Source organism: Polyodon spathula, chromosome 25, assembly GCF_017654505.1.
Source record: "Polyodon spathula isolate WHYD16114869_AA chromosome 25, ASM1765450v1, whole genome shotgun sequence".
NCBI classification, from domain to species: domain Eukaryota; kingdom Metazoa; phylum Chordata; class Actinopteri; order Acipenseriformes; family Polyodontidae; genus Polyodon; species Polyodon spathula.
The window spans coordinates 1445644-1464681 of NC_054558.1; the positions used below are offsets into that span (position 1 = coordinate 1445644).

At 49.7% G+C, this 19038-nt stretch overlaps 2 protein-coding genes across 6 annotated transcripts; both read left to right on the top strand.

The window, feature by feature from the left end:
• The first annotated feature begins 1261 nt into the window (after window positions 1–1261).
• Window positions 1262–12949, top strand: etv7 (ETS variant transcription factor 7). Of its 5 annotated transcripts, none has more exons than XM_041227719.1 (9): window positions 1262–1313; window positions 1624–1674; window positions 6041–6137; window positions 6532–6696; window positions 10207–10383; window positions 10559–10768; window positions 11205–11347; window positions 11730–11830; window positions 12236–12949. In XM_041227719.1, the coding sequence occupies exons 2-9, from the start codon at window positions 1639–1641 to the stop codon at window positions 12333–12335; spliced, it is 1029 nt and encodes a 342-aa protein (XP_041083653.1). In that variant the 5' UTR covers window positions 1262–1313; window positions 1624–1638; the 3' UTR covers window positions 12336–12949. The 5 variants fall into 5 exon arrangements, with proteins under 5 accessions (XP_041083653.1, XP_041083657.1, XP_041083656.1 ...); XM_041227723.1 differs by having other exon boundaries at window positions 6044–6137; XM_041227722.1 differs by lacking the exon at window positions 1262–1313 and adding an exon at window positions 1393–1435 and having other exon boundaries at window positions 6044–6137.
• A 3482-nt stretch (window positions 12950–16431) lies between these two features.
• Window positions 16432–18988, top strand: LOC121299749 (60S acidic ribosomal protein P2-like). Its single transcript, XM_041227751.1, has 5 exons — window positions 16432–16537; window positions 17612–17735; window positions 18107–18155; window positions 18503–18601; window positions 18858–18988. Exons 2-5 carry the CDS (start codon window positions 17613–17615, stop codon window positions 18932–18934), a joined length of 348 nt encoding a protein of 115 aa, XP_041083685.1. The 5' UTR covers window positions 16432–16537; window position 17612; the 3' UTR covers window positions 18935–18988.
• Window positions 18989–19038: the final 50 nt, after the last annotated feature.

Sequence of the window (19038 nt, forward strand, 5' to 3'; positions counted from 1 at the left end):
CGTCGTGTTCATTAACACAGCGTTCTTGGTTGTATTCATTTCACGCTATCTGTACCAAGCCCCCTGCCTCCCCAAGCATTCTCAGATAAAGCAGTTCTAGGAGCACTTCTAGGAGGGTCAATCAAGATTTTTAGCTACTTTCTTACTTAGAGCAGCGCTGCCAACGCTCCTCCTTTCATCGGGACTTCAAGCTGTCTGTTTGTTGCATGTTTAAATCAGGATATCTAGATTGAATACAGACAGAGCCCCAAAACCAGATAAGATTGCTTCATGGTATCTAAAGCCGAGGGAACACGGAGCCGCTTTGTGGCTTGGAACTTGATTTCAGGACACGAGGTTTCAGGACACTGCAGGGCACACCAGGGGAGACTTGGGGTTTGACACAGCAACCTGAAACTAGGTCTCCTGGAATCAGGTTTCAAGCTGCCTTTCCTGATAAAGTGTCTTGTGCTGAATCTCACCAGTCTGGCTGCAGCCAGGAACTTCATTCTCTGTTGTCTCTGGAATATATATCCTGCGACACCAGTTCAACAGAATAACTGAGAGAGGTTCGAAACCGTTCATTGTGAAACATCAAGAGTGCGTGTGGGCTTGTATACGGAAGCACCTGTCAACCGGGGAGCCCAAACCCTCAGTTAAAAAACTCTACTGTCTTGCCCATTTTGACTGAAACTGACTTGGGACACGCCATGTTTATGAACTGCCGTGCAGGTTGGGCTTTTAATAACTGGTTTGAATGGAGAAGGGTTTCTTACTGTGGGTGAAAATAATACGCAACAGTAGCGTCTTTAAACGTCAATGAGGGATAGGATCTTGAACGCTTGTGCTGTGTCCCCTTCACTGGAGTAAGTCACAATGCCGTCATCAAGTGATCAATGGCATGTCCATTTTAAAATATACACCCTTTATAACCCGTTTTCGTGAAACCGCTAAAGATGCAAAGAACTGAGGGAGTTTGAATAGGGTTTGGAGAACCTAAACCACAACTATTATTATTATTATTATTATTATTATTATTCTGTGCTGTGTGATGCTCACAATGAAAACACCAAATGCAGCTAGCTGAGGTAGTGAATTAATTTCAACGTCCAGCATTTAAAACATGCTTTCATGAATCCTGAAGCGACCCCTGCACTGAGAGAAACACGCTCGATCATAAGCACGTCCTATCTGAAACACGCTAGCCGAGTTAGTTTGAAATGAACGCGTAAACGCGTGGCGGGCAGGACGCTGCACGGTTAGGCGTGTGAAACGCTGTGGAGCTCAGTACTGAGGGATGGTGCAGCCTACACGATCCGTTTCCACCTCTTCAGGTAAACTCGAGTCAATATTCATAACCCAGATCTCTCTGTGTGAGTGTGTCACTCACACACCCACATACAGAGATCCGGTCCCTTTCGTTTTTGTTTCCCGGAAGGATCCTGAAGACAATACTGTATGCCTATGTAAAGTAATTAGCGATCTCGTCTCCTGTGCCACTTTTCGCTTTATGAGTTTAATGTTTGGGGTTATTTGGGTGAAGGAAGGTTTTCACTGGACGCTTACCTGCCATCAGTATAATAATCGGCAGGTTGGGAAAAACTTTTTCAAGATTTTGGGGGAAACTGTTTTTTTGTTTTTCAGGTGCAGTAAAGAATCATGAGTGAAGGCGCCTCGCCTCCACCTTTGATCAAGGTAAGTCAAACGCAATTCAAACCGGGAAACTACATATTTACAAAAAGAAAACGAAAAACGTGCTTTACCTTTACACAGTATAAAAAGACCACCTAGATTTATCTGTCTCCTTTTCACATGTTAGTGAAGATAATTCACATGTTCAGCAGTTTTGAACACGATTTTTTAAAAATATGATAAAAACCATTAATGGGGTGCGTGTTGACTCTTGTAAAGCGTGTTGTTAGCTCTCTGTGCGTGTTGAGGGGAGCAGGGTGACTCGAGGGGTGCGTGTTGACTCTTGTAAAGCGTGTTGTTAGCTCTCTGTGCGTGTTGAGGGGAGCAGGGTGACTCGAGGGGTGCGTGTTGACTCTTGTAAAGCGTGTTGTTAGCTCTCTGTGCGTGTTGAGGGGAGCAGGGTGACTCGAGGGGTGCGTGTTGACTCTTGTAAAGCGTGTTGTTAGCTCTCTGTGCGTGTTGAGGGGAGCAGGGTGACTCGAGGGGTGAGTGTTGACTCTTGTAAAGCGTGTTGTTAGCTCTCTGTGCGTGTTGAGGGGAGCAGGGTGACTCGAGGGGTGAGTGTTGACTCTTGTAAAGCGTGTTGTTAGCTCTCTGTGCGTGTTGAGGGGAGCAGGGTGACTCGAGGGGTGAGTGTTGACTCTTGTAAAGCGTGTTGTTAGCTCTCTGTGCGTGTTGAGGGGAGCAGGGTGACTCGAGGGGTGTGTTGACTCTTGTAAAGCGTGTTGTTAGCTCTCTGTGCGTGTTGAGGGGAGCAGGGTGACTCGAGGGGTGCGTGTTGACTCTTGTAAAGCGTGTTGTTAGCTCTCTGTGCGTGTTGAGGGGAGCAGGGTGACTCGAGGGGTGAGTGTTGACTCTTGTAAAGCGTGTTGTTAGCTCTCTGTGCGTGTTGAGGGGAGCAGGGTGACTCGAGGGGTGCGTGTTGACTCTTGTAAAGCGTGTTGTTAGCTCTCTGTGCGTGTTGAGGGGAGCAGGGTGACTCGAGGGGTGAGTGTTGACTCTTGTAAAGCGTGTTGTTAGCTCTCTGTGCGTGTTGAGGGGAGCAGGGTGACTCGAGGGGTGAGTGTTGACTCTTGTAAAGCGTGTTGTTAGCTCTCTGTGCGTGTTGAGGGGAGCAGGGTGACTCGAGGGGTGAGTGTTGACTCTTGTAAAGCGTGTTGTTAGCTCTCTGTGCGTGTTGAGGGGAGCAGGGTGACTCGAGGGGTACGTGTTGACTCTTGTAAAGCGTGTTGTTAGCTCTCTGTGCGTGTTGAGGGGAGCAGGGTGACTCGAGGGGTTTGTTAGCTCCTCCTGTGCCGTGGTGCAGGGCGAGCAAGGGTGCACTCGAGCGACGTTACGGCGGTGCTGTGTTGACTCTTGTAAAGCGTGTTGTTAGCTCTCTGTGCGTGTTGAGGGGAGCAGGGTGACTCGAGGGGTGAGTGTTGACTCTTGTAAAGCGTGTTGTTAGCTCTCTGTGCGTGTTGAGGGGAGCAGGGTGACTCGAGGGGTGAGTGTTGACTCTTGTAAAGCGTGTTGTTAGCTCTCTGTGCGTGTTGAGGGGAGCAGGGTGACTCGAGGGGTGCGTGTTGACTCTTGTAAAGCGTGTTGTTAGCTCTCTGTGCGTGTTGAGGGGAGCAGGGTGACTCGAGGGGTGAGTGTTGACTCTTGTAAAGCGTGTTGTTAGCTCTCTGTGCGTGTTGAGGGGAGCAGGGTGACTCGAGGGGTGAGTGTTGACTCTTGTAAAGCGTGTTGTTAGCTCTCTGTGCGTGTTGAGGGGAGCAGGGTGACTCGAGGGGTGAGTGTTGACTCTTGTAAAGCGTGTTGTTAGCTCTCTGTGCGTGTTGAGGGGAGCAGGGTGACTCGAGGGGTGAGTGTTGACTCTTGTAAAGCGTGTTGTTAGCTCTCTGTGCGTGTTGAGGGGAGCAGGGTGACTCGAGGGGTGAGTGTTGACTCTTGTAAAGCGTGTTGTTAGCTCTCTGTGCGTGTTGAGGGGAGCAGGGTGACTCGAGGGGTGAGTGTTGACTCTTGTAAAGCGTGTTGTTAGCTCTCTGTGCGTGTTGAGGGGAGCAGGGTGACTCGAGGGGTGCGTGTTGACTCTTGTAAAGCGTGTTGTTAGCTCTCTGTGCATGTTGAGGGGAGCAGGGTGACTCGAGGGGTGAGTGTTGGCTCTTGTAAAGCGTGTTGTTAGCTCTCTGTGCGTGTTGAGGGGAGCAGGGTGACTCGAGGGGTGCGTGTTGACTCTTGTAAAGCGTGTTGTTAGCTCTCTGTGCGGGTTGAGGGGAGCTGACTTCATTCATGCTTGCAGTGGGGCCGCGGTGAATCAGTTTGGTCTTGTAAAGCGTTTGTTAGCTTCTGTGCGTCAGGGTGACTCGAGGGGTGAGTGTTGACTCTTGTAAAGCGTGTTGTTAGCTCTCTGTGCTGAATTACACGTACAGAGGGGAGTGTTGAGCATAAACAAGAGATTGAAAGGCGTACTTCTGTTAGGGGAGCAGGGTGGCTCGAGAATATTGTTAGCTCTCTGTGCATAATAGGGGAGCATGGTGACTCGAGGGGTGTTTCACTTTGTTCGTTTGTTAGCTCTCTGTGGGTGTTGAGGGGAGCAGGGTGGCTCGAGGGGTGAGTGTTGGCTCTTGTAAGGCGTGTTGTTAGCTCTCTGTGGGTGTTGAGGGGAGCAGGGTTAATCGAGGGGTAAGTGTTGACTCTTGTAAAGCGGGTTGTTAGCTCTCTGTGCGTGTTGTTTTTTTATCTTTTGGGGCTGTTTTTTTTTATTCGAGCAAGGTGACACTCGAGTTTGTTGTTTATGGTCTTATTTTTTTCTAGCATGTTATGCTATGTAAATACAGACGCATAATAGTGTAGCATACACAAGCGTGTTGTTCTTCTGTTTTTACCGAAGTGTTTCTTCAATTTCATAATAGAATGCGTTTGTTTTCCTTCGATCTTTCAGTTTGATTGCTTATTATGCTCTCTGTTCGTTTCAGTGCGGATCAAGGTGCGTGTTGAGGGGTGCAGGGTGATTCGAGGGGTGAGTGTTGATTCTTGTAAAGCGTGTTGTTAGCTCTCTGTGGGTGTTGAGGGGAGCAAGGTGACTAGAGGGGTGAGTGTTGACTCTTGTAAAGCGTGGTGTCAGTTCTCTGCAATGTTAAATACATGGATACACTGTAAAGCAGTGAGTTGATGAACAGAAGGGAGCGAGGGAGCAGTTTTGGGAAGTGAAAGACCTCAGCGCTGCTGTGATATGTGTCACGAGGAAGCAGCCACACTTCCCAGTAAAGCACAGGCTTCTGGTTTCAGTGTGACGTTTGCCTTGGAGTTTGTTTAATATCCTTCTTCATACTGTAACTGTTTAATATCTGATATTGAAACAGTGCATCCCTGACAGCAGCAATATCTGGATAGATTGTGCACAACATATAACAAGAAATGCATCACTGATAAGCTGCAACGTTGATGTGTGTTTCTGTGTTAAAAATAGAATTGAGATGTTCTTCTGGATCTTGCAGGTTTATAAGTCATGAGCTCAGACCCACACGCCTGTATAAAGGTCTAGGAAAGATAACAGCATCCCAGTAAGCCAGTGTTAGTGTCTCACACGTGCAGCGAATGCCGGTTGTACTTGGTGTTCAGTGTCAGACCCTTGCAGTGTGTGTTGAGATGCCTCGGCTTTCTCTGAAGTCACGAGCATCGCTGTGCAGTCACTCTTCTCTCAGCTTGCTGCAGTAAACTGCTCTTCATGTTCCTTCCCAAGTCATTCTGTACATTTCCAACAAGCTGACTCACATTTTGTGACACACCTCTGGTTTTTAAAAATAAACAAAGCTGACTTCTTCATAAGCTAAAAAAAAACATTTCCCTTTATCAGCTTATCAGAGTGCAAGTGGCTGTGCTGTGGTTCTGAGCTCTGGTTTAAGCATGGTGTGTACACTGCAGTGCACCGAGTGGCTGTGCTGTGGTTCTGAGCTCTGGTTTAAGTATGGTGTGTACACTGCAGTGCACCTAGTGGCTGTGCTGTGGTTCTGAGCTCTGGTTTAAGCATGGTGTGTACACTGCAGTGCACCGAGTGGCTGTGCTGTGGTTCTGAGCTCTGGTTTAAGCATGGTGTGTACACTGCAGTGCACCGAGTGGCTGTGCTGTGGTTCTGAGCTCTGGTTTAAGCATGGTGTGTACACTGCAGTGCACTGAGTGGCTGTGCTGTGGTTCTGAGCTCTGGTTTAAGCATGGTGTGTACACTGCAGTGCACCGAGTGGCTGTGCTGTGGTTCTGAGCTCTGGTTTAAGCATGGTGTGTACACTGCAGTGTACCGAGTGGCTGTGCTGTGGTTCTGAGCTCTGGTTTAAGCATGGTGTGTACACCGCAGTGCACTGAGTGGCTGTGCTCTTGTTCCCTTAAGAAGGAGAGAGGAGGAGGAGGCAGCCCCCCAGTCCTGCTCAGCCCCCTCACCCCGGTCCGAGTCCAGGAGGAGCTGTGCAAACTGCCAGGCATGCTCAGTGAGTCATGTGTGTGTGTGTGTGTGTGGGTGCAGGGTTGTGTGTGTGGTATGCTAAAATATATATGTATATATATATATATATATATTATATATATATATTGTTAATGGGTTTGATTGAAAGAGACTATTGATATATTAACTATGATTAGAAGTAATTGATAAACAGAAAATCACTGTTAAAAGCTACTGTAAAGTATCGTCTCTCTCCCTGATGGCTCTACACACTGTTGTAATGGCAGGTGTTTTGCTGCTTCTCTTCAGTGTTTAGTATTGGATTAATTGCATTGATCAGAGTGTTTGTTGCAATAATGATAAGACAATACTTCTGGGGAGACACGGAAAGGCCCCTGTCTGAGAATGTGGATCCCTGAGACATGAGCCCCTGCTTTCAGGGATCACCCCCTCACTGTGGGGCAAAGACGATGTGAGTCACTGGCTGCGGTGGGCTGAGAAGGAGTACTCTCTGCGCAGGACAGAGCAGGGCAAGTTCGAGATGAACGGCAAGGCGCTGTGCCTGCTCACCAAGGAGGACTTCCGGCTCCGCTCCCCCGGCTCAGGTAAGAGGGGAGAAGGACGTGGTGTATTGAGACTAGCACCATCCCAGCACAGAGCCATTGAGACTAGCACCATCCCAGCACAGAGCCATTGAGACAAGCACCATCCCAGCACAGAACCATTGAGACAAGCACCATCCCAGCACAGAGCCATTGAGACAAGCACCATCCCAGCACAGAGCCATTGAGACAAGCACCATCCCAGCACAGAGCCATTGAGACAAGCACCATCCCAGCACAGAGCCATTGAGACAAGCACCATCCCAGCACAGAGCCATTGAGACAAGCACCATCCCAGCACAGAGCCATTGAGACAAGCACCATCCCAGCACAGAGCCATTGAGACAAGCACCATCCCAGCACAGAGCCATTGAGACAAGCACCATCCCAGCACAGAGCCATTGAGACAAGCACCATCCCAGCACAGAGCCATTGAGACAAGCACCATCCCAGCACAGAGCCATTGAGACAAGCACCATCCCAGCACAGAACCATTGAGACAAGCACCATCCCAGCACAGAGCCATTGAGACAAGCACCATCCCAGCACAGAGCCATTGAGACAAGCACCATCCCAGCACAGAGCCATTGAGACAAGCACCATCCCAGCACAGAGCCATTGAGACGAGCACCATCCCAGCACAGAGCCATTGAGACGAGCACCAGGTCCGCCTTTGTGTTGCAGGGGACGTCCTGTATGAGCTTGAGACAAGCACCATCCCAGCACAGAGCCATGAAGCACCATCCCAGCACAGAGCCATTGAGACAAGCACCATCCCAGCACAGAGCCATTGAGACAGGCACCCTGCCAGCACAGCACCCTGCACAGCCTGCCGTGGAGGGTAAGCCTGCTGAGCACAGGGGGCCTTATTCACAATGCTGAGCACAGGGGCCTTATTCACAATGCTGAGCACAGGGGGCCTTATTCACGATGCTGAGCACAGGGGGCCTTATTCACAATGCTGAGCACAGGGGGCCTTATTCACAATGCTGAGCACAGGGGGCCTTATTCACAATGCTGAGCACAGGGGGCCTTATTCACAATGCTGAGCACAGGGGGCCTTATTCACAATGCTGAGCACAGGGGGCCTTATTCACAATGCTGAGCACAGGGGGCCTTATTCACAATGCTGAGCACAGGGGGCCTTATTCACAATGCAGAGCACAGGGGGCCTTATTCACGATGCTGAGCACAGGGGGCCTTATTCACAATGCAGAGCACACAGGGGGCCTTATTCACAATGCAGAGCACAGGGGGCCTTATTCACAATGCTGAGCACAGGGGGCCTTATTCACAATGCTGAGCACAGGGGGCCTTATTCACAATGCTGAGCACAGGGGGCCTTATTCACAATGCAGAGCACAGGGGGCCTTATTCACAATGCTGAGCACAGGGGGCCTTATTCACAATGCTGAGCACAGGGGGCCTTATTCACAATGCTGAGCACAGGGGGCCTTATTCACAATGCTGAGCACAGGGGGCCTTATTCACAATGCTGAGCACAGGGGGCCTTATTCACAATGCTGAGCACAGGGGGCCTTATTCACAATGCTGAGCACAGGGGGCCTTATTCACAATGCTGAGCACAGGGGGCCTTATTCACAATGCTGAGCACAGGGGGCCTTATTCACAATGCTGAGCACAGGGGGCCTTATTCACAATGCTGAGCACAGGGGGCCTTATTCACAATGCAGAGCACAGGGGGCCTTATTCACGATGCTGAGCACAGGGGGCCTTATTCACAATGCTGAGCACAGGGGGCCTTATTCACAATGCTGAGCACAGGGGGCCTTATTCACAATGCTGAGCACAGGGGGCCTTATTCACAATGCTGAGCACAGGGGGCCTTATTCACAATGCTGAGCACAGGGGGCCTTATTCACAATGCTGAGCACAGGGGGCCTTATTCACAATGCTGAGCACAGGGGGCCTTATTCACAATGCTGAGCACAGGGGGCCTTATTCACAATGCTGAGCACAGGGGGCCTTATTCACAATGCTGAGCACAGGGGGCCTTATTCACAATGCTGAGCACAGGGGGCCTTATTCACAATGCTGAGCACAGGGGGCCTTATTCACAATGCTGAGCACAGGGGGCCTTATTCACGATGCCGAGCACTTTCATATATCTCAATGTTATCACCTCGCTGCTCAAACACAGCCTTTTAGGAGTCTTTTCAGAAGTCTTTATGTTATTTGAATAGTTCATATTTTGGATATGTGTCTGGATCAAGGTTAAATTTAGGGTTAGCTTGCAGAGCTGTTAATTGATTGTGGGCTGAATAATGTTGAACCCGTTTCTGAGGTGGTCAGTTTTGCTTGTATTTAGCGCTGATATGTTTTCCTCGTCTTGTGCTTGAAAGCTGTCATTGTTCAATGAGAACAGAGAAGTGGGATTCCCCTTTGTGTTGCTAAGAGCTCTTTTCCTGACACTTGCCAAAAGCACCCTGTCTTGCAGCAGACAGCTTCCTGGTACAGCGCTTACCAGCTTCCTGAAACCAGGGGAACAACAAGGGGCTGTGCTGTGTGTGCTGTGCAGGAGCAGAGACACACCTACCAGCACTGTTCACTGCTAATCAGAGGAACAACAAGGGGCTGTGCTGTGTGTGCTGTGCAGGAGCAGAGACACACCTACCAGCACTGATCCCTGCTAATCAGAGGAACAACAAGGGGCTGTGCTGTGTGTGCTGTGCAGGAGCAGAGACACACCTACCAGCACGTTCACTGCTAGTAAGACATTCCTATTTTGCTAGACACACACACCCACACACACACACACACACACACACACACACACACACACACACACACACACACACACACACACACACACACACACACACCCTGCGCCTGTGCTGTGCTCGGAGGTGATTTCCAGGCTCTGCTGCTTCAGGAAGTTGGCAGTGAGAGTGCTAAGCAGGTCTGTCCACTAACGCGCGGGCAGGCTGTGTGCCAGCAGGTGTGGCAGTGCCAGGACAGGTATTTCCGAGAGCTGGTGCTGGGATGAGCTTTATTATCTTTGTGCTGTCTTCTTGTTTTTTGCTCAGTGTCAGTGGGGGTGGAATTTCGACCCCTGTTCTGCTGCTCTGTTTGATTGGTTGAACAGACTCGATGATGTAATATGACCTTAGGATCTCTGTGCCCAGTCCATTGTGTTTGCATTGCTGGTAACTCTGTGGCGTGCCAATCCTGTTTGGATTTCTTCAGGGTGGCACACTGGGATTATAATGGGATCTCAAAGGGATTTTTCACACCACGTTGACAGTGAGACCGGTCCTTTTTCCCCACTGGGCTGTAATGTAATAAAACACGACTGTTTTAAATAAGATTGAATAGCACAGCTGTCGGCCCCCTTTCTGTGTTTTAAAACTTGTTTCATGCTTTCTTTTTAATAACTACATTTCATTTAACTGGCAGATTTCATTTAAGGAACGTTTGCACCAGAATTAAAAAAGGCAAAGTTGCAACCCCATCCCATTGTTCTCTCTCTCTCTCACTCTGTCACTCCTCCAGGTTCCCAGGGTGCAGTACCCTCTAGCCTCTCCTACGGGAAAGTGTCCAGCAGCCCAGCTGGCTCTCACACCAGCTCCATGGCTTTGGCCATGATGCGAAGGTCCACCTCCAGCACTGACCACAACCTGGACCCCCGGGACCGGACCTCGGCTCTGCTCGCCTTTACCGGACTCTCAGGTGGGTCCTGCAAGCTTGAGTCTCGAACAGCTGAGACCGTGACTCTTGGTGTGGCCATTCCTTTGCCCATGTTCTTGATGGTGTCGGTGTGTTTGGTCATGTGTTGGCGGGTTGGGCTTTAGAAAAGCATTGAGCCTGGAAGCTCTTTCGGTCTGCTAACTCTGTTGTGTTCTAGACATGCCACGGATGGGCTCGCAGCCAGTGTCAGAGGCTCAGCTGTGTGCACCCACAGGCAGGTACCACCCCCTCGTTATCACCTGCACCACTCAGACCCACCAAGCCACGCCCACAGCGACACACTGCAGGGAGGAGCCTCTCAACCTCTCCCACCGTGGGGACGCACTCCCCGCCCTCCAGCCCGCGCAAGCCAATGGCAAGATCGCAGGTGAGTCCAATTCTCACAGCCTTCCATTGAAGTAAAAGCTGAGCCCGCTAGACATTCTTCCAGCTTTGCTTGCTCAATGGTACGCTGTCAGTTTGCAGCTCACCTGGTTTGTAAACACATTCCCCTGCTTAGCCATGGGTCTTTTAATGCCTACCATGCGCATGTGTTACCTTGCATGCCTTTGCTTCGCCATGCTTCCACTGTGCTTTTACAATGCTTTGCAACAGTTTGCTGTGCTTCTCTCCAGGGTGTAACACGCTAGACTTCAGCTCATTTTCATGTTATTGAAGACAAAGGCAGTGAAATGAAGAATATAGTGAAGGAGAGATAGATGCAGTCCTGCCAGTCCTGTTCTGTGAGGCAGAGGGACAATGGCTGTAGTTTTGGACAGGGGCAGGAGGGCCCTGCTGTGACCGGCGCTCTGTCTTGTCCTCAGACTGTCGTCTGCTGTGGGACTACGTGTACCAGCTCCTGGCAGACAGCCGCTATGAACCTTTCATCCGCTGGGAGGACCGCGAGACCAAGGTGTTCCGCGTGATGGACCCCAACGGGCTGGCCCGACTCTGGGGGAACCACAAGGTGAGAGCCAGCGTGCACTGGGGCCACTGCTGGACCAGGAGCGTGACTGCTTGAGATGCATGATGTTCTCAAACGCTGTCATTTTACACTGGTCTTCTGGATGCACTGAACATGGTTGGGCTGCGATGCCATATAACAAGCATGGTCTGGCATGGATGAACATCATGTCTGTGAGGCTTCCTGTGTGGTCAACCTCATCCTCTTCACTTACTAATGAATCTAACCATCACTAATGCTAGGTGACTTAGTAGAAAATTCAGGGACCATGCTGCTGTACCGATGGCAGCCCTGTCCCGTTACAGCTTGTGCCTCCATGCCCACGCCCATGGCATTCTCATTGCAGGTAGCTTGCAGGCAGTGATTGTGTTGCATTGTCTTACAGAACAGGGCTAACATGACTTATGAGAAGATGTCCCGTGCGCTTCGGCATTACTACAAACTCAACATCATCAAGAAGGAGCCCGGACAGAAGCTGCTGTTCAGGTAAAGCACCCAGGGCAATGGGACGGGGGTCTGTGTGTGCCTCATGTTGCTTTATCACTGACAATCTGGTATCAAGTGTGATTCTAATCCATGGTTCTCATTTTCAGCAGGGAGCTGGCTAAGAGAAGCTTCTCAGTTATTAATATTACTATAATATTTGAGGTCAGGCACACAAGCATGTTTGGCATTTCTTGGGCAGCGTTTCATCTTGATGTGTTTTTCGATCCTGTAGAGGCAGTGTTGCAGGGGTCTTCCCCAGGGTTTTTTTCTGAAACAGAAAATGATAAAGTGCATTTCCCCCAGACCCTTGACGCTCAGCTCTGCGAACCTGGGCAGTGTGTGCGCTGGTCCGGCTGTGTCAAGGGCCCCAGTGGAAACCCTGCCTGTGCTTGTGTGTTCCTCCAGGTTTCTGAAGACCCCCAGCGAGATCCTGCAGCACCGCGCTGAGCGTCTGGATCAGGACTCACCGGATTACAGGGAGGAGGTGCTGGAGCTCTCCCCCTGAGCCCGTCCCAGGACGCACTGCTGACCCCCAACAACCAATACCCCTCAACCCCCCAACCCCCAAACCCCAACCCCATCCTCCATTTGGAGCTGAACTAGCCTGCTGAGGAGAGAGTATGAGAGCAGTGTTTGGTGATTGTTTTGCACTGTATTGACTTTTAAATGGGCGGTTTTAAACAAGGGCAGGTAAAGTAATTTGAAACCTGGGAAATGAAATTGTGACCTCAAGGAAACCGACAAATTGCGATTGTTATATTAGGTAGAACACTGCCCCTTGTGGACACTGTGGTACTGCACCTGAGACTGCAGCGAGACCTCAGAGTCACGCAGAGTGTAAGAGTGGACCACTGGAAAACCTCTTGCTACCTCCCTCAGGGAAGAGGTTAAGCACACTACTTTTGTCACTGTAGCTGTCATGTATGTAGCTTCAGGTGTTTTTTTAAATGTTTTTCCTTTGCTTCAATATAATGCAACAGAGTTTAAAGATGATTTTTTTTGTTTGTTTTATTGTTATATTATTGTGATGATTGTTTCAGGAAATGCACGGAGTGTTTATTTGTAAATATTTTGGTTTTCAACCGGAGCCTGCCAGTTGTAATAAAGTGTGTTTCAGTACGTTGCTGTGTTGACTGAGAGTGTCACGACTCTACAGCAGCTCGAGTTTTCCTCTGGCTGTTTCACAGCTTGGTTTGCATGACAGCTGATTGCTTTTTGTTTCCCACAGTGAGTAGAAACGGGTTTGGAAAATATCCTTCAGCTTCCTTTTTTTTCAAATGGGGCACATGTTGCAACTAGAACAAAAAAAAAAAGACCCTAAAAATCATGCCGTGAGTGCAGAGCCGGCACGTGGTTCCGCCTTGTGGTCTCCCAGTTCCTTATCCTTCTCGTAGCCAATAGGATCACCTGCCTGCCTGGGGATTTCCTCTGTCAGCAGATTGATAATCCCACACCCACCAGCACTGCGGCTCTGATAAAGCAGCCCTTTGTCAGCCATCCTCTTGGGCTCAAGCCCAGGCACAGAAGAGAGTGGGGCAGGCGCTCAGACTTCATACTCTTGGATCGCTGCTTCTCCCAGATGACACACGAGACACCGATAGTTGATTAGATAAGCAGTGAATTCAATATGTTTTGAAAAGCACGTCCTAGAGATACAGCGACCCTACGATATTGAATGATCCCAGTGCGTCGCCCAGCATGCTTCAAGGTGAGCGATCCTGTAAAGCAGAGCCCTTTGAAAACCGTCTGGTTTTCCAGAGAGGCTGTGATCCTCTCGCATGTCTCCAGTGACACAAGCCTGTACTCTGCACTGCCCGGTCACACGACGGCCCTTGCGTTAACCCTCGGTGTGCTCGCTGTTTCAGACAGTGGGATTGCATCATGTGAAATGCGTGGTCTGTGCAAATGCCAGGAGTCATGCATGCAGCTTTTTGTTCTTGTTGCCTCAAGGCTACACTGTGTGTCTCTTGATGTCAGCTGAGAAGCTGGTGTCGTCTTGTTCTTTGTGTTATTGTGGTTGATTTTGCAGCTGAATAGGAGGGGGTTCACATCATGGTTATAACTGATCCATTTTAAAGAACTTCTGCTTTACCGAACCAAATCCAAACCCACTTCACAGCCCCAGTCCCAAACTGGAAACAGCAGCAGTCAAGGGCAACAAAAACACCCATTTTAGATAGACTTGGTAAACATCTTACCAGCGAACCACTCTGGAGCTGTCTTTTACATTTCTGTTTGCATAGTTTCCAATACTGGTACAAAAGCAGCACAACTTATAACAGACCTCAAGGGCAAAGATAGGAGCTGGGAATGACCTCTGGATGCTTGGGGTGTTTTTCAGAAAGTCTACCCGGTCCTCTGTGCCCTCTCTTGGAGTGTTTTTCAGAAAGTCTACACAGTCACAGTCACCGTCTCCACTCTCATTTCACTCTGCTGGGGGAGGCGACTAACAAAGTCTGTCTGCTGATATTCGCCAGGTGAAGAAGGAAAAACGTTGGGCCAGTCTTTCAACGCTGCCTTCAAATTTAGCCCTGCCTGCTTGCCGGTCTGTTTTATATATTTTCTCTCAGCGTTCACAATCAAGGAGAACATAAAGCCAGGAGAAACTGAGAAAGGGCTGCTAAGAACTGAACAACACACAAAGAAGGAGCTATGGCAGGAGACAGTGCGGGGGCTGCAGAGAGGGAGGGGGCGCGGGAGGCAGAGGAAGGGGCTAATGAAGACGAAGAGGCGCTCCTGCATTTCGCCCACTACTTCAGCGCACCCTGAAGGAGAGGATTCTGCACCGCGTGGACCGGCTCTTTCTGGTCCTGGTGGCGCTCTTCCTGCTGGTGGTTGCCGTGGAAATCGTTTACAAGGTGTGGTTCGTGTGCAGCTGGAGGAGGATCTACCACTTTCTGAGCGCGCTCTTCACCTACTTCTTTAGACAGGAGGACGACGAGGGGCTGTCAGAGCTGTGACGACTTCCAGCACTAGAACACAGCACTCGCTCGAGGACTTCTCATTTAGTGTGCTTGGGGTTCCTGATCTATACAGCCGCCCTTCACTGCATTTACTAACAGGGGTCCAGCATTGTTCACACACGCTGCTTTTAGCCTGGCCCGTGCTGTGCCTCGGATTCCCTAGCGTTTGGCTCGTAAGAAGGCAGTGATTGGTTGAGGCGTTTGCGAGGAACAGGCAGTCGCTGTGTCTCCTCCAAGTTTTACAAAAAATAAGTCTTTTTGGTTTTAAAGCTATTCCTGAGTACCGTCTTCACTTGTGTGGTTCGTAATCCGTTAATGCAGCGTCTGTAGGGTGTCACACATTGCATGAGAGACGTCATTCTGCACAGATTGAGCAGCCCAGCCTGCGAGAGAGGACCTCTCCTATACAATACGAGACCCTACGCACAAGGTATTAATGAGGATAATTGTTGCAAAGTCAAAGGGTTCTGAACAGAAGCTTAGGTAATGTTCCATTGAGGGGTCCCTGATTGCAGGTTCTAAATATGAAACATTATTTAAAAAAAACAAAACAAAAACATACAAACCATAAAAACACCCTAATGCTCATTACAATAACAATTAGGAACAATTCCAAAATATGCAGCCCTGTCTGAGTCAACTCCAAGCAGCCTCTTCATCACAGTCCCGCATCACGTGGTATAGAAGACGCTGCTCAGGGCAGGTCGCTGGAGTTGTGTTGCCCAACCCATATGGAGTACAGACCCCTACGGTGTGTGAGTGGAATCGAACGGTACAGCAGTACACCAGGCAGGTGTTATTACAAATGCTTTGCTTACTTTACTGATTGCCTTTGCACCCCCATATAAATACATGAAAGCAATGCAATACGACTGGCATGCTCACGCCCTGCATACCGCATTGCAGTTTGCAGCATTGGAAAATCCCCCAGTGTCTCAAAACGTGCAGCTACTTATCCACAGTGTGTTCCATTGTCTATGAAAGGGCTGGTTTCTGAAGCACGACATGACAGTGTGCTGTAGTTAAACAAAGGTGCGTGTTTTCAGTAAGACTAAGGGACCCACGGGAACCACGTGACGGGGCAGTGTTGGCTACAACCTTATCCAAGAGCCCGCACGATACTGCTGGCGCACCCTCCGATCAAAACAGTGAGATTAAATCATTTGCATGAATCGAAATAAAGAAGACACCTGTTTTTTGGTCGCCACGCTTAATAAGGTCAATACAGCCCCCTGCTGTCTAAAAATAGAAACTGCAAGACTATGACAGCCACGCTCACACGTTTCCAGATCCACATTCAAATATATCTGAACGCGGTAAATGGCTCGAATGAGCCGGACCCAAGCAGCCTGCTCCCCTTCGGACCGATCCTGCGTGTCTGCTGGATGTAAAGTACTGTGCGTGCACGATCCAATAGGAATAGAGTACGGAAACTCTAGACATGGCGCCTCCCTTTGGAGTTTCAATGGGCGTTTCATTCCGTACACCTCCGAATGCGCATGCGTGGCTGTTTACTGCGCCCCGGTTTTGATTAAAAATAATAAAACAGCACAAATTATTTATTGGTTTACTGTAGTACATCCCACGGGGGTGAGCTTTTAGAAAATGAAGCGTTAATTTGTTGAAGACGCAGTTGGCTGCGTGTGTCGCCGCTAGCAGCTAACGCGTGACGTGTCTCCGCGCCCCCTCCTCTCCCGGAAGAAGGCCGAGCGGATCAGGCGTTTCGTGTCTCTAAAGACTTAAAGTGGGTAAAATCGGGAGAGTCCCGCGTCGTGTCCTCCTCCAGTGAAATAAGGCAGTAAATAACGCGGCAGGCAGGCGCTGTGTGCGTGTTTCGGGGCTGTGCGTGTTGTTGTTAAGGAGTGAAACCCGGTTTGAAGGGCGCCCGTTCACACGTGGTGCCTCCCGGAGGCGGTGCAGTGTGAGCGGTCTGAGATCCCGGGAAGCACCCGGCGCTGTTCCTGCCTCTCCCGAGGAGGAAGGATTGCGCTCGGATTAATGCAAACAGCAGGGGGTGGGCTCTTCCCGGGTTAACGTTACTGCGATCTGTGTTTATTTATTTGTATTATATAGGTCATGCCTGTAGTACAGTCTGTAGCCTCTCGGTGTGATTTGGAAAACCAGTTGTAGATCCGGTTTGTTTTTATTTTACAATCTCAAGTTTATAATGTCGCTGGACGTGTGTTCGGTATCCCAAGTTTCGTTTATTACTGTGGACACCTTTCGTCCCAGCAGTCTATAATTATAACCGAAACTGCCCCAAGCAATGGATTATGTGCCGTCTGGTCAAGGTTAGAAACACGCGTGCCCTGTCGGGGCTGCGGGTGGTTTGGATGTCCTGTCGGGGCTGCGGGTGGTTTGGATGTCCTGTCGGGGCTGCGGGTGGTTTGGATGTCCTGTCGGGGCTGCGGGTGGTTTGGATGTCCTGTCGGGGCTGCGGGTGGTTTTGTTGTCGTGTCGGGGCTGCATAGTCCTGATCAGGCTGCTTTTAACCACGCAAGGTGCGCAAGGAATTGAGCGGTGTGAGAGACACTCGAGTATCACAAGGCAGCTTGAATGCCCAGCTGGAACCAGTCGCTTTAAACCCAGATTTGTGCACCTCATTGCAATAATAATAATAATAATAATAAAAAAGCACCATTTCTTTTTTTGGGGGGTATGTCCCTTGTACCATAAAGGGTTAAGGCGGGTGAACGCTGATGTAAAGAAGGTGGTGTGTAGAGCAGGCTGCTCTGTGAAGGAGCACAGTAGTCAAGACACCGAGGATCAGTACTGTTTTGAGGTGGGGCTCTGATTTTTTTTGTCTTCTCCCTTGCAGAATGCGTTACGTGGCCGCTTACCTGCTTGCTGTGCTGGGTGGCAACACCCGCCCCTCCTCCAAGGATATCAAGAGCATTCTTGGCAGCGTGGGGATCGAGGCTGACGACCAGCGTCTCAGTAAGGTGAGCTTGTGGGTTGGGATTAGTGCTTTGTTTGAGTCTGTGTTCAGCTGCAGTGACCCGGCTGGGGTTTGGCACATCCTGTCAAACTGCCCAACCCGGCAGGTTGTGCGCCCGCGCGGGGTTTGAAAGGTGGGCTTTGTAAATGTCGGATTGCGTGTCCTGATAATGCAGTAAAGCAGCGGTCTACAGGATAGAATGAGGGGGCGGAACACCGTGCTCGTGTTCCAGGTGAGGGTTCTGTCGCTGGATCGGAATGCTACAGGCTGGCATTTGAAATGTCTCTCGCTACCTGAGGTGTTGCACACAAGGTAGTGAGGAATGGATTGTGTGCTTCTTGGGCCCCGTGCTCATCTCCTCTTCTCCTCTTTCAGGTCATCAGTGAACTGAATGGAAAAGACATCAACGATGTCATGAATTCAGGTGAGGGAGGGGCTGGGTTGTTGCTTCCGGTTTTACTTTGCAGCACGGAGACAGGCCTCAACTACACACAAGGCTTTGCAGCACACCGAGAGCAGGGACTCGGAGCGGTCAGGAGCGCTTTCATTGAAATACCTGCTAGTCTTTTCGGGTGAAATGTTTAATTGGCATTCCAGAGAGCCTGAATGAACAGCAGGGTTAGAAACGGTTGTTGTTTAGACCAGGTGCCGGAAACGTGTGAATTTGTAATCTAATCTGAACTGGGTGCAGGCTTACTGTGAGCTTCTTACATATTAATTAGCCTAATAAAGTGATCTCTTGTTGACAAAAGGGTTTTATTTCTTTTTCAGGTCTCTCAAAGTTAGCCTCCGTGCCAGCAGGTGGTGCAATAGCTGCTGCTCACACCACTGGAGGTGCTCCTGCTTCTGCTCCTGGAGCTGCTCCTGCTGGTAAGAGCATGACCTTCTCTTACCCAAAATGCAGTGTCACAATCGGAGATCAGTAATGACTTTGTAAAAGAAGTAGAAATCAGAGGCCCGAAGTGGTTGTTATTGACGGGCAGGCCTGTAAACCATGATGTTTGTCTTCTTGACTTGGCTGAAGCTTCATGTTGTGATGCAGTGTTTGAGTGGGACGCTGTTTACTGAGGGCTGTTCCCAGCAGCAGTGTGTTTAACTGGGGCTTCGCTTCTCTTTGTCTTTGCAGCGGAAGAGAAGAAGGAAGAGAAGAAGGAGGAATCCGAGGAGTCGGATGAAGACATGGGCTTTGGGCTCTTTGATTAGCAACGCTTCTCCTTCTCTAAATCAAATGAAATGCAATAAAAATTGAAAAAATAAGTGCATTCCATTGTTTTTTGGGGGGGGGGGGGTTCTGTGCTGTAAAAGCC